Source organism: Helobdella robusta, assembly GCF_000326865.2.
Source record: "Helobdella robusta unplaced genomic scaffold HELROscaffold_24, whole genome shotgun sequence".
NCBI classification, from domain to species: domain Eukaryota; kingdom Metazoa; phylum Annelida; class Clitellata; order Rhynchobdellida; family Glossiphoniidae; genus Helobdella; species Helobdella robusta.
Window position 1 is genome coordinate 426,748 of NW_008704261.1, and position 14,651 is coordinate 441,398.

At 34.0% G+C, this 14,651-nt stretch overlaps 2 protein-coding genes across 2 annotated transcripts; both read left to right on the forward strand.

Annotated features, from left to right (window-relative positions):
• Positions 1–3,240: 3,240 nt before the first annotated feature.
• Positions 3,241–5,611, forward strand: HELRODRAFT_172547 (hypothetical protein; the record flags this gene model as incomplete). Its single annotated transcript, XM_009019220.1, has 2 exons — positions 3,241–3,488; positions 4,840–5,611. 2 exons carry the CDS (start codon positions 3,241–3,243, stop codon positions 5,609–5,611), a joined length of 1,020 nt encoding a protein of 339 aa, XP_009017468.1.
• A 2,511-nt stretch (positions 5,612–8,122) lies between these two features.
• HELRODRAFT_172548 (hypothetical protein) lies at positions 8,123–11,768 on the forward strand (the record flags this gene model as incomplete). The annotated part of the gene is made up of 4 exons (XM_009019221.1): positions 8,123–8,195; positions 9,161–10,419; positions 10,909–11,073; positions 11,634–11,768. The coding sequence occupies 4 exons, from the start codon at positions 8,123–8,125 to the stop codon at positions 11,766–11,768; spliced, it is 1,632 nt and encodes a 543-aa protein (XP_009017469.1).
• Positions 11,769–14,651: the final 2,883 nt, after the last annotated feature.

The window sequence follows — 14,651 nt, forward strand, 5'->3', positions numbered from 1 at the left end:
TTGTGTTGTATTGTGTTGTATTGTATTGTGTTGTACTGTATTTTGTTGTATTGTATTGTGTTGCATTTTATTGTATTGTATTGTAAATTTATTTAGATTGAGAAAAAATTTTTGGCAACGACAATGACGATGATAACAACAACAACAATAACAGCAAAGACAAAAAAACAACAATAGCAACATTATTAAAATAATAATATAAATAATAAAATAATAATATAAATAATAATTATAACAATAATAATAATAAAATAATCTAGATGATTCGAAGAGATTTAAGGTAATTAAAAACGAAATTCAACATAGAGGAAGCTTATCAAGATGGAATACATCGATAAATAACCAAGATTAGCTAAAAATAAGACACACATACATACATACAAAAACAAAGAGACATACAGATACACTAACACACACATACATAAATATACACACACATGCATAAATACACACGTAAATATATATCGGTGTGTGTGTGTGGTATGTATTTTTGTATGTATGTGTGTGTTTGTTTGTACGCTGTGTGTGTGTTTGTATTTGTGTATGTATGTATGTGTGTGTGCGTGTATGTGTGTGTGCGCGTGTGTGCGTGTGAGTTTGTGTGTGGCAATGTTTAAGATTGAAGACGAACGAGAATGGATGTATGTATGTGTATATGAATAGGGACAGATGATGGATTGCTGACTAGACACAGTTGTTGATGTATGTTAAGTTATCTTCTGCGTTCTTTTAGTGATGATGTTTGTTGATGTTTCCCTTGAAGTGGCTTTCGTTTTAAGGTTTGTGGTCTTGAAATGTTTTTGCTGTTGTTGTTGATGGCTCTATATTTTTGGAATGTTGTGTTGTTGGAAGTTGTTGAAGTTGTTGGCTTTATATTTTTGGAATGTTGTGTTGTTGGAAGTTGTTGAAGTTGTTGGCTTTATATTTTTGAAATGTTGTGTTGTTGGCTCTATACTAATGAGATATTGTCGGCTCTATATTTTTCAGATATTTCTAAAATATAAGCTCTGTACGCTCGTGCGTGTGTTTGAATAAATTAAATCTAAAATCAATTTCCTCTGCGAACCTCATATCGACATACTGCACTCAAAACTTGCCTACACTTGTAAGGTCCCCAACATCAATCTCGTAACGATACTGAAATTATTCTCAAGTACTTGAGAAAAGTACTCGAGTACCGAACTCAACTACTGGACGCGAGTACTTAAGTACTTAAGCACTCGACGCGGGTACTCGAGCACTTTATAAACAGTATTTACGGACTCGAAACATCCTACTAGAACACAAGTATCGTTACGACTATAAGTGTTGAAGAGGTTGAGAGCAATTCATTAATGATCCCCAATGAAATAAAATCACATTAAGCCACTTCGAAATTTTTCACAATTTTTCACCGTGAACTGCTTAAAAACTTTTTATAGAATAATATTAATTTATTTAAAAGCGGACTTTTTTCAACAGAGCTGTGTGTGTGTGTGTGTGTGTGGTGTGTGTGTGAAAGAGAGAGAAAGAACAAAAATGAAAAGAAAGAGAGAGAGAGAGAGAGAGAGAGAGAGAGAGAGAAAGAAAGATAAAGAGAGAAAAAAGAAAGAAAAACCGTGCATGTGTATTGTATAAATGTCTGAGGTATAAAAACTGGGCAGCCATTTAACGGCCATTACTTTATGCTCCCAAAGAGCCAGCCACACGACTAATAAACTCAACTTCCCATGCGTGTTAGTATGCACATACAAACTTGCACAATACACACACAAATAAGAAAACACACACTTATAGATCCACACATAAACATACACACCCACATAACACACACACACACATACACACATATACAGTACACACACACATACACGCATATATATACCACACACACATACACACATAAATAAAAACAAACATGCGTGAATAAACACAAAATGTATCACCACAAACACATACATATTTACTTACATACACATACAATCGTCCTTGTTGAGCAATGCCTTTGATTTCGTCGCTCAGGTGTATGTCAGCACACATAATACATGTGCAGTACATACATAAATGTTTACCTACATTGCATACATACATACAAACATACATGCATACTTACATACATACATACATACATACATACATACATACATACATACATACAAACATACATGCATACATACATACATACATACATACACACACATACACACACGTACATATACATACAGTGCCCTTGTATTGTATATGGTTTAGTTTATATATCTTGCGCCCCGATAATTCAGTTCAGTTCGTTCGTTCGTTCGTTCGTTGAATGTTCGCCGTTCCTGATTGAAAAAAAAGTCGTTTACTACTGGGATTGTCTAGGAATAATAATAAAAAATTATAATATTATTAAACATTATAATTATATAATATAGATATAATAATAATAATAATGTAATATTTATGGGATATATGGTAAGATATTCTATCTATCAACCAATCTATCTGTCTATCTGTCAATCCATTTCGTTTCCAATGCGGTTTTGAGAGGTTTTTATTTTTTAAATTTTAAAGTTGTTAAATATTGTGATTGTTATTTTGCTTTCTGCTTTATATATGTTTAAATTAATCAACTTTTAATTTTATTCATTGCTCATACTTTAATAATTTAATCGTTATAATAATAATAATAATGATAATAAGTATAATAGATATATAATTAATAAATAAATTAATTTAATTTTTTTTATTTTAGTTAAATAAATATTCATTTCTTAAATAGGTCGCGCCATTTCAAATATGTACTGATAAATAAATCAAAATTATTAGCTAACAGTTGGCTGAATGCATGTAAGTAATGTTGAATGACTCGAATAACTTACAATAGCGTTACGTAACAGAGCTAAATAACATCAAACAACATTAACAACAACAGCAACAACAACATTAACAACCAGAACAACGTTAACAAGCATACACACACACTCACATATATATATATACACATAACACAACTACAATACAACTATATCTCAAATATACAACTCAGAAACAAAAACCCCACAAATTCACTCCAAATACAAGCAAATACACGTTAACACAAACAGCCAAAATATCACAAACATCCATTCTATTATAAAAACTGTTGTTTTAGCTCAATTTCTCAGATAAATAACAACCCACCAACACGTCCAAACGCCTACAAACATACCCACCTACATGCCAACGATTTAATTTCCAGACATTTTTTTAACCCTAACCTACCCCTATGACTAAACAAGAATGCAAATACTGACTCCAAACCGATGTCATAATGTGGAAATAATCGAAGAAGAAATATTCCAAGAACTCTATGTACTACGAGACCATCTCCAGGTGCTACTGCAAGATTTAATTAATTTGTCGGAGTTACTGAAGCAGTTGCAAAATAATCTAATATCAACGATAAAAGCTGAGTTTTGTCATCCGCTCCAAGTTTATCAGAAAATAAATCCTGACTTAATATCAAGAATTAAAGAAATCCTTCGTTTGTTAGCTAACCTTAATTAATTACAAATACTGGAAAGTTGCTATAATTTGTTATTATCCGAATTGTCACTTAGCTTATCACTAAGATAATTGTTATTCAAGCTTCTTCGCTTCGTCAACCACTGCAACAGTTTGTACATTTTTTTTTTCTGATTTGCCTTGTTAAGTTTATCTATAATTTACTTCGTAATTACAGAATTGCTTATAACAGGACATAATGTAACGTAACCTAACACAGCTTGAAGGAATTATGAAGGGCGCGGACTACAAGTTTTTATGCCCCCAGCAGAAAATGTACAATAAAAATACTAAATGACAAAAATAAAATAAATAAATTAAATTATTATTATTGTTAATGATATAAATGTTAATGTTTTGTTATTTATCAAGATTTATATAGCGCTAATTAAAAGTACCAATGAGTTATTTTTCATTCAATTTGCGCAAAACATTGCAAACACACATTGTTATTATACACTTTTGCTCTATGAATATTTTTTCAATTTATTTCAATTTATGTTATTTTTTCACAATTATTATATACATACATGCAAAGAAGTAGAAAGAGAGAAATTTAACTAGAAACAAAACTTAGTTTTTCTGGCTATGCCTTCGCTAGGAATTAATTAACTCTAAAGCACTTCGGTAATTCGCTTTTGTTTTTCTTTTCTTACTTTATTCTCTATCACTTTTTCATTTTTTTTGTTTGTTTGTCTCTGTCTGTATTTCTCTCTTTCTTTTTTTCTCTCTCTCTCACTTTCTCACTCTCTGCATTTTACTCCTTTTTTATCTCTCTCTCTCTCTCTCTTTTTTCTTCTCTTTTTACCATTTTTTTCAGATTTTTCTCGTGCTTCTGTTTCTTTTTATCTACCTTTTTGTCATTTTCTGTTTCTGTTTCTTTTTTTTTCTTTCTTTCTCTTTCTCTCTCTTTCTTTCTTTCTCTCTTTCTCTCTTTCTCTCTCTTTCTCTCTCTCTCTCTCTTCTCTCTCTCTCGTTGAACATTTTGCGACAAAAGGTATGTTTAAAATAAATTTTTCATGTAGATTTACTTCAGAGTTTCATCTGCCAGCAATATAATTTCTGGTGCAGGATAGACTGAAGAGAATTTTTTTGATTTGTTAAAAATTTTTATTTCTGTCACTTTTCATTTGAGTTACTCGCTTTCATTTTGACGCCTTGTTTTAATGTTATTGTCAACTACATCAACGACAGCAATTGTGCGATCACATCAATAGTACCAGCAACAACACTTAAACGAAAAGGACCAGAGACAACAACAACATCTACGCATTCAAAGAACCACAGATTGATACACACCTCACAACGGTAAACTAATGGACCCTCCAACTACAGAATCTGTTGCCGACGCAACATCAGCAGCAGCAACCACAACAACATCAACCACAACAACAACATCAACCACAACAACAACATCAACCACAACAACAACATCAACCACAACATCAACATCAACCACAACATCAACCACAACATCAACATCAACCACAACATCAACAACAACAACTTCATCAACAATACCATTAAAAACAGTCGGAACAACATCAACATCAGCAATAAGACCGACACCACCAACAACAAACGAAATATCAGCGAAAGAAGTCCCTTCAAAAATGGAACCGACAGCAAACCCAACAACAACAACAGAAACAACTGCAGTAGAATCAACTGCAACATCTTCAAACATGTTGTCGCCAAAACAAGCTGCAACAATTACAACGTCAACAAAGACGATGACGACATCAGCTTTTGCAACATCACCGCCACCACCGCCACCACCACCACCACCACCACGCCCACTTCCGGCAGCAATATTTTCATCTCTTCCGCCATTACCGCAAACGTCACGCGTTCAAAAAGCAAAAAATGTAGCGTCAGCATCGACTACATCAGCCACAACAACTGCAACGTTGTCGACAACGACGACGACGAGATCAGAATCATCAATTACGATATCAAGAGCACAACCAACAACGACAACATCAACAACAACAGCATCAACATCGTCTGTAGCAGCAGCAGGACCAGCCGCTGCAGTAGCTTCAACAGCATCTGCAAGAGAAGCACCAGCTCCAACAGCAAACAGACCGAACCTGAAGCCGTCTAAACACTTTAAAGCCCGTTTCAGCGAGAATGATGATGTCCAAGCGTCAATAGCAGATGACGACGATGACGTGATTGTGGCAAGTAGATTGAGTAGGAGGAGGAAGAAGACCCCCAGCAGATCCTCCATGCCCAACCTTAACCTTCCCAATTCCGGTTCGTGATTGGCTGGCGCGGTTTTGAAATTAATGACAAAACAATTATAACATTATTAATAAATATTACTAATAACGTTGTATCAATCGCATTAATATGATATTATTATTATTATTATTATTATTGTTATTATTATTGTTATATTATTATTAATAGTAGTAGTAGAGTCTGTACTGCAATAGTAATAAAAGTGGTAATAGAAATAGTAGATTATAATAGTGCAGTAGTAGTAGTAGCAGCGACAGCAGAAGTAGTAGTAGTAGCAGTAGTAGTAGTAGTAAAAGAAGTAGAAGCAGCAGCAGCAGTAATAGTAGTAGTAGCAGTAGTAGTAGTATAAGTAAAAGTAGAAGCAGCAGCAGCAGCAGCAGTAGTAGTAGTAGTAGTAGAAGTAGAAGCAGTAGTAATACTAGTAGTAGTAGTAGTAGCAGCAGCAGCAGCAGCAGTAGTAATTGTAGTAGCAGTACTAGCGTTAGCGATATAAAAATAAGTTCGTCTGTTTTCACTTTTAATGTTCTGGTGACGTCACTCGCTTTTAATTTATCAGAATTTTTTCGGAGTCAAGAATGAATTTTTCATATAAACAATCGGATAGGGAAAAAAAATTCTGACACACATTGCATGTCAAATTGTTAGAAGATCTAAATATTTCGGATATTTAGAGATGACGATATTGTGGCATCACGATAGGATTGTGTAAACGCATTTTATTGAGTTCGTTTAAAATTGGTGCTATATAAATCTTTAAATTTAATACAGTACAATATTATACAACACAATACAATACAATACAATACAATACAATGCAATTCAATACAATACAACACAATACAATACAATTTAATACAATACAATACAATACAATTCAATTCAATTCAATTCAATACAATACAATACAATACAATTCAATTCAATACAATACAATTCAATTCAATACAATACAATACAATTCAAATTCAATATAATACAATACAATACAATTCAATACAATACAATACAACACAATACAATACAATACAATACAATACTATTCAATTCAATTAATTTCAATTCAATTTAATTTAAGACAATACAATACAACGCAATACAATACAATACAAATGCCACAAAATACAATACAATCCAACACATTATGATACCATGCCAATCGATATATCAAGATATGTCACGATACTATACGGTATGCTATGATACTGCGCTATGCAATGGAGATTAATTTAGCGATGATTAACATGGCATTGGAGTAGAAGGATGATGATGACGGCATGATGATGACAATCACTCTAATCACCACGATTATGCTGATGATGATGGTTTTGGGAAGAATGGTGTTAAAGATGATGATGGTTTTGTAGCTAATGACGATGACGATGGTAAAACATGTAAGATGATTAAGATGGTTTTGAAAAAATTGAGATGACGATAAAGATGATAAAGATGAAGAAGAAGAAGATGATGATGATGAAGATGGTGAAGAAGAGGAAAAAGATGATGAATAAAATGAAGGATCAATTACCCTCACTTTTGCATCTCCTATTACACTCCATCTATTTTTCCTTTCCAAATTTTTCAGGCCTTTTTCACTTCCTCGCGTTTTCCTGCTATCTTCTACAAACACACACACACACTTACACACACGCATAAACACACACACACACTTACACAGACGCATAAACACACACACTTACACACACGCATAAACACACACACACACTTACACACACGCATAAACACACACACACACTTACACACACGCATAAACACACACACACAAACAAACAATCACACATACACACTTGTGCATACGTTTTTATACACCAATTTGCATACATATAGATACACGTATGTTCAGAGACACAAACACCGTATTGTAGTTTTGCATGCACACATACGCATACATACACACATAACACATACATACATCCACACATATAAACAAACACACATACACATTTTTACATACACATATATACACACACACACATACACACACATATACGTGCACATACAAAAGCAATATATAAACATACATACACACATATACACATACATACACAAACATACATACACACATATACTTTTTTAAATTTTAATTTTTTATAAACACACATATATATATACACGCACATATAAACACGTTCACACACTTACAAATAAACCCACAAAAAGTCATCATGATGTATATGCGCATACATCACACATTTGTGGATAGATATTTCATAAGAAGATAAAGACTTGTGATATGTCGAGAATTTCATGCAGTTTTTTTTTTTTTGAAAATAAATTGTACAAACAAACAAATATGATCACGCACGCAACAAGCTCACATCTTTTTATTAATTTTTCTTTGTTTTTTTTGACAATGTTCTTATTCCTACCCGTAAATGCTTTTTCGTTGGGTGTTCATGTTGGAATATCACTTTTTATGTGGTCACGTGTGTGTGTGTGTGTGTGATTGTGTGTGTGTGTGATTGTGTATGTGTGTGTATGTGTGTGTGTGTGTGTTTTTAAGTCTGCATGTATGTTATGCGCTTGTATGTGGTGTGGGTTGCATGGGTCGTGAGTTGCAGAGCCGCGATATTAAATAATGCATGATTAACGATAAGATGATTGATCGTACGTTACGATGAGTACAAAACTTTTTTCCTCTTCTTCTCCCCATCAGATCGCTCTCCAAGAGATGCATCTAGCGGGATGGTTGCGCATGAAGCTGCTGTGGCGTCGGCAGAAGTCCGGAATGAAGCTGCTGCGTCTGCAGTAGTCCGAAATGAAGCTGCGGCGTCTGCAGTAGTTCAGAATGAAGCTCCTATGGCATCTGCAGCAGTCCGGAATGAAGCTCCTATGGCATCTGCAGCAGTCTGGAATGAAGCTCCCGTGGCTTTAGCAGCAGCCCAGAATGAAGCTCCCGTGGCTTTAGCAGCAGTCCGGAATGAAGCTCCCGTGGCTTTAGCAGCAGCCCAGAATGAAGCTCCCGTGGCTTTAGCAGCAGTCCGGAATGAAGCTCCTGTGGCTTTAGCAGCAGTCCAGAATGAAGCTCCTGTGGTTTTTGTAGCAGTCCCGAATGAAGCTCCTGTGGCTTTAGCAGCAGTCCCGAATGAAGCTCCTGTGGCTTTAGCAGCAGTCCGGAATGAAGCTGCTGTGGTTTTTGTAGCAGTCCCGAATGAAGCTGCTATGGCTTTTGCAGCAGTCCAGAATGAAGCTACTGTGGAGTTTGCAGTAGTCCAGAATGAAGCTACTGTGGAGTCTGCAGCAGTCCAGAATGAAGACGCGGCGTCTGAAGCTAGCCAAAATGAAGCTGCTGCATCTGGATCTTCATCTTCTTCGTCGTCATCTTCCGCTTTAGTTGGATTTCGTCTATTGAGGTTTTTATTTCCTTTCTCAAATTCTTCATCGTCGCCAGAGGAAGATACACGAACGAAATTGTTCTGGGTGCAGTACACCAGTTGGCAGCGATTCTTTGTGGTCGTTGCACTTTTTATGTTATTCTACGTTTCCGATTGGGCATTCGCTCTGTTTCTGTATTTGTTCTTCCCGCTTGTTTTTCTTGCCTTCATGTCCGGCCTGTTTGTCCACGCGTTTGTTGAAAATAGCGAGGAGAACCACCTGGTCATCTGCTTCTCCACATTTATCTCACTCCTCTCCGAATCAACGGCTCCATTTGATTTCGTTAGAAGATGGTACAGAGGGTGCCTCGGCTATCAGTACTTCGAGACAGCCTGTCGTTTTGTTAATTGTAGTGGTGAATGGATGAAATTACGTTCGTATTCAATTTACACAATAGTCACGGGCACACTGCTTATCTGCTTGCTCGGGCCCTACCATTTGCGACAAATCGGAAGGGTTGATTTGATTTTATTCATGTTCATCGCCGCTCGAATTTTCGCCGACAAGTCCATGCCATATTGTTTCGGGAGGATTATAGCGATCGTGAGTTTGTACCTTGGGTTTGTCTGCGCTCGACATTTCGAAAAGGTTCTATCTAAAGTTTCAGGAAAAATGATTCGAAGGACATCTCTAGTGACTATTGAAGAACCGCCTGCAGACAGGCAGGTAGAGCCAGGTGCCGTCATAAACTACAATCGTTATTTAGTTGACCCTGAAAACGAGGCAAGCAGTTCGAACCGGAATAGCACATCATCGGATATCCCGGCATCTTCTAACTCGAATAGGCTCAGAACCGAATCGGATGAATCCGAGATAAACGCTCCAGTCCTTCCTCACTCTTTGAACCGGAGGCGATCCAGTCCAAGCCGTCATTTGCAGTACCTGCAAATGCTCCACGAACAACAACAACTAGTCATTCAACAACACGCTCAACAACAACAACCGCAGCAAAACGATCAGCAGCAGCAACAACAACAACAACAACATCACGACGAACAACAACAGCAACACAATGAACAACAACAACGGCAACTCGATGAACAACAACAACAATATCATTCATCAACAGAACAACTACATTCTGCAACAACAGGGCGGCGACAAAGTTTAACGAGCGAACAACAACAACATCCAACAAACGAACAACAACAACAGCAGCGGCAACAACAGCAGCAGCAGCAACAACAACAGAGATTTCAACATCACAGGCACATAACACAACGATCACTTAATGATAGACGAGTATCGATGCCAAATCTCGACGGCAAGAGACCAGTTAGTGTTGTTGTTGTCGTTGTTGTTGTCATTGTTGTTGTTGTTACTGTTGTTGTTATTTCTTTTACTGCTACGGCATCTGCTGCTGCTGCTGCTACTACAACAACAACAACAACAACTACTACTACTACTACTACTACTACTACTACTACTACTACTACTGCTACTACTACTACTACTACTACTACTACTACTATTTCTACTACTACTACTACTACTTCTACTACTACTACTACTGCTACTACTACTACTACTACTACTACTAATAATAATAATAAATATAATAATAATAATACATCTACTACCAATAATAATAATAATGATGGAAGATAAAACTAAAATACAACTAGACAAAACAAAAGTAGAAATGTTGAAAACCTTTGAAATTTTAAAAATTCTTTATGCCCTGAAAAAACGCAACTGAAACGCAGTCCTCCCAAACCATTAAACAACAACAACAACAAAAATAACATTAATAACAACAAACAGAACATATACTACAATGACAATAATAGAAATAACAACAACGACAACAACAACAACCCAAATAGCAACAAATATAACGCGAATAACAACTTAAACAACAACAATAATATAAATTACAACAACAACAAAAACAACGATTACGTAAACAAAAATAGCAACAACAATAAGGTGAACAACAACGCGATGAACATTAATATGCTTCCTTTATCTATGTACATTGTACATAGAGTCGATGTTAACCAATAAAATTTGTTATCATTCGTACACACTCACACACACACACACTCACACGCACACACACACGCACATATATACCCACACACTCACATACATACATACCATACACACACATACACGCACACATACACATATACCCATACACTCACATACATACATACATATTTAAGCGCCTATGAGAATGTTTTTAATAGGCGCTATATAAATGATCATATAATAATAATAATAATAATAATAATGATAATAATAATAATAATAACAATAACAATACCATGCATACACACGCACACACACATGCCAAGAACAAAAATTATGTTGCCAATTTAACTTGATGGGTGATAGTGGTACTACTCGTCTGTTTTCATCCCCACTCACACATGCACACATACAAATAAACAAACATGAAATACACACACACACACACATACATACATACACATACATCCTTCCGATCAACCGAGCGAAATTTATCTTTTATCCCGATTACAAAGTTAGCGACGGGTTACCGCAACTTTGCGGTTCTTGGCCCGGTTGATTGGAATGGCTTACCTCCTTACCTACGTGACCTTAACCTATCATATTTACAATTTCGAAGTCAGCTTAAAACTTATTTATTTGCACGATGATCGTCCGTCTTATTTGTCTATGATTCAGTTGCGCTTTTGAGTTTCAACAATAAAAAAGCGCTATATATAAATTTCCGTAATAATATATATATATATATATAAATATATATATATATATATATATATAGAGAGAGAGAGAGAGAGAGAGTAAATTAAGTACTTCAAAAAATCTTACACTAATAGCAAAACCACCAACAAATTCTTTGGAAAAATGTAAAATAATAATAATAATAAAAACAAAAATAATCACAACAACAACAATAACAATAATAATAATAAAAACAATAATAATAATAATAATAATAATAAGCGAAGAGTACAAAACACATTATGCCAAAAAAAATCATGCATACCAGTGCATAGAAGGGAGGCGAAAACATACAAACAGAACCGTGTGCTTGCGTACAAAACCATTTATAATACCAGATACACACAGATACGAACCACTCATACCAAACAAACATACAACAACATCTAGGCGTACTATGTATATGCTATGTTGTTGTAGTGTTGTGTCTGTGGGAGAGGAATGAAATTTTTTTTTAAATCTTCAATATTTACAATCGATATAAATAGTCGTTTTTAAATTCATATTTATCGGTACCCCATCGCACGTAAAAAATACGCTACTCCTTAATTAGAGGTATTTAACAATGTGATGATCTCAAACTATCGAGCCGCGATGCTATCACTCACACATGTGGCCTCATGAAGTAAACTGCCATAAAAAATGTATATATACCCAAATGCTAAAAAGTTATAAAAATACAAATATATACAACCGAAACATACATACAAAGTGAAGGAATAGAGCAAAATACAATGAAATACTCTACTCAAGCTGACAAAAATACAAAAATTACGTAATTACACACACAAATATACAAAACGATTTCTCTCTGCGGAATACCTCCTGCTTGTGTACTAATAAACTCAAGGGTATCGTTCTCAAGTCTGAATGAACCTAAGTTCGTATTTAGGACATGGTTACATAGACACATGAACACACATACAAACACACATACAAACAGACAGACACACACGCATACACACACACACACACAAATATATAAACATACACACATTTACAAAAACGTTTAGTGGAATTTTTGACCGACACGTATAAACGTGCATATAAATACACTTGAATTTTGACATACTTACAAACATTTAATTATATAAACTATAGACCCACATACACACACACACACACACCACACACATACACATACACACACACACACATCTTTTTCAAATTTTCTAAAGAGAATCGTTAGCGGAATACCTACTAACTTAACATGCGTGTAATATTATCTCGTCAATCAAATTTTTTTTCTTCAAATTCTTTAGTAAAACTTCTTGAAATATAATGATTCTTTAGTATTTTTTTGTCAATTAAAAACGCAATTAAAATAAAAAAATCTTCCAAAATAACAAAACGTTACGGTAATAACGAGACGGAATATTAGTAGTAACGATAGACGATATCATTAATAACGAGACAGTGTAATGATGATAACCTTAACGATAACGAGACGTAATCATAATAATAACTTGACGGTATTTACTAATAATAACGAGACATTATGTTGTGATAACTAGACACAATATCATCAATAACGAGATCTAATGTTAATGACATGGATATCCATAATGTTAACGAGACGTAATAGCAAAACGTTGCACCGTTTTTTTAATCATTAGCCCATTCATCTGTTAATTCGAAAAATTAATTTTTCGTATAATTAATTAATTATTCACTTATTAATTTAATAAGTCAGTTAATTAGTTAATTAGTAGGTGAAAAAACCAACAGTTTCACGGAAGAAACTTTTTCAAAGTGAGAAACAAAAGTTTTTTTTGAGAATTAATGAACCCACTTGTTAAGAATTTATTGATCGTTAGTAATTATTATTATTGTTATTATTATTGTTATTATTATTGTTATTATTATTTTTATTATTGTTATTATTATTATTATTATTATTATTATAATTATTGTTATAAATAACAATAATAACTAAAATATTAATACTACTACTTTAATTTAATAATAATTATGTTGACGATAAATCTAATTTAATAACAAGAAATTTGAAGTAATAATAATGGTGTTAATAATGGTAGCAATAACAATATAAGAATAATAATGGATACTGTATCATCATGTTTGGCATCCACGAGAGAGACGCCGGACGAGGGGGCAGGACCCGACTTTCCCCTCGTAAACAGGAAGCCGATCTCTATGTTTACCATAAAATTTGATTGATAACGCCAAAATAATAAGAATGATTGAACCCCAATTGAACAATTAAACCAACCCTTCTAGAATGTACTCACTTGCAGTGACGAGCATTTTAGATTAAATAGGTTTTATAATTATTTCATTATTAATATTTGGTATTTGGAGTTAGAAAATAAAAGGATGTTCCCATTATTATTATTATTAGAAAGCCAGAATAATAAAAGTAAAACCGAGAATTTTATTTTACAGAGAAATTATTGTTTCAAAGAAGTTAAAAAATCCCATCACTTTTTAATAATTACCGTGTCTTGCTGAGGAGAAGTTTTGAAGTATAAAATAAAAATAATTATTTTATATAAAATAATCGTTTAATTCAAAAAGAATGTTCTTAGAGTTTAATGTCAGAACAGGCGTAGTAAATTATTTTTTTTTTAGTTTAAAGATTTAAAAAATTTTGTTTCAACGAAATCGATTGTTTATTTTTCTCTCGAAGTAGCACCATAAAACGCTATCATTTTTTCTCCACTTCGAAACAAAGAAACATGAAATTTGTCTTCATTTTTTAAAATTTAAAAACAAACAAAAAATTTGTCTTTATTTCTTCTTCTTAATCTAAAAACAAAGTAACATAAAATTCG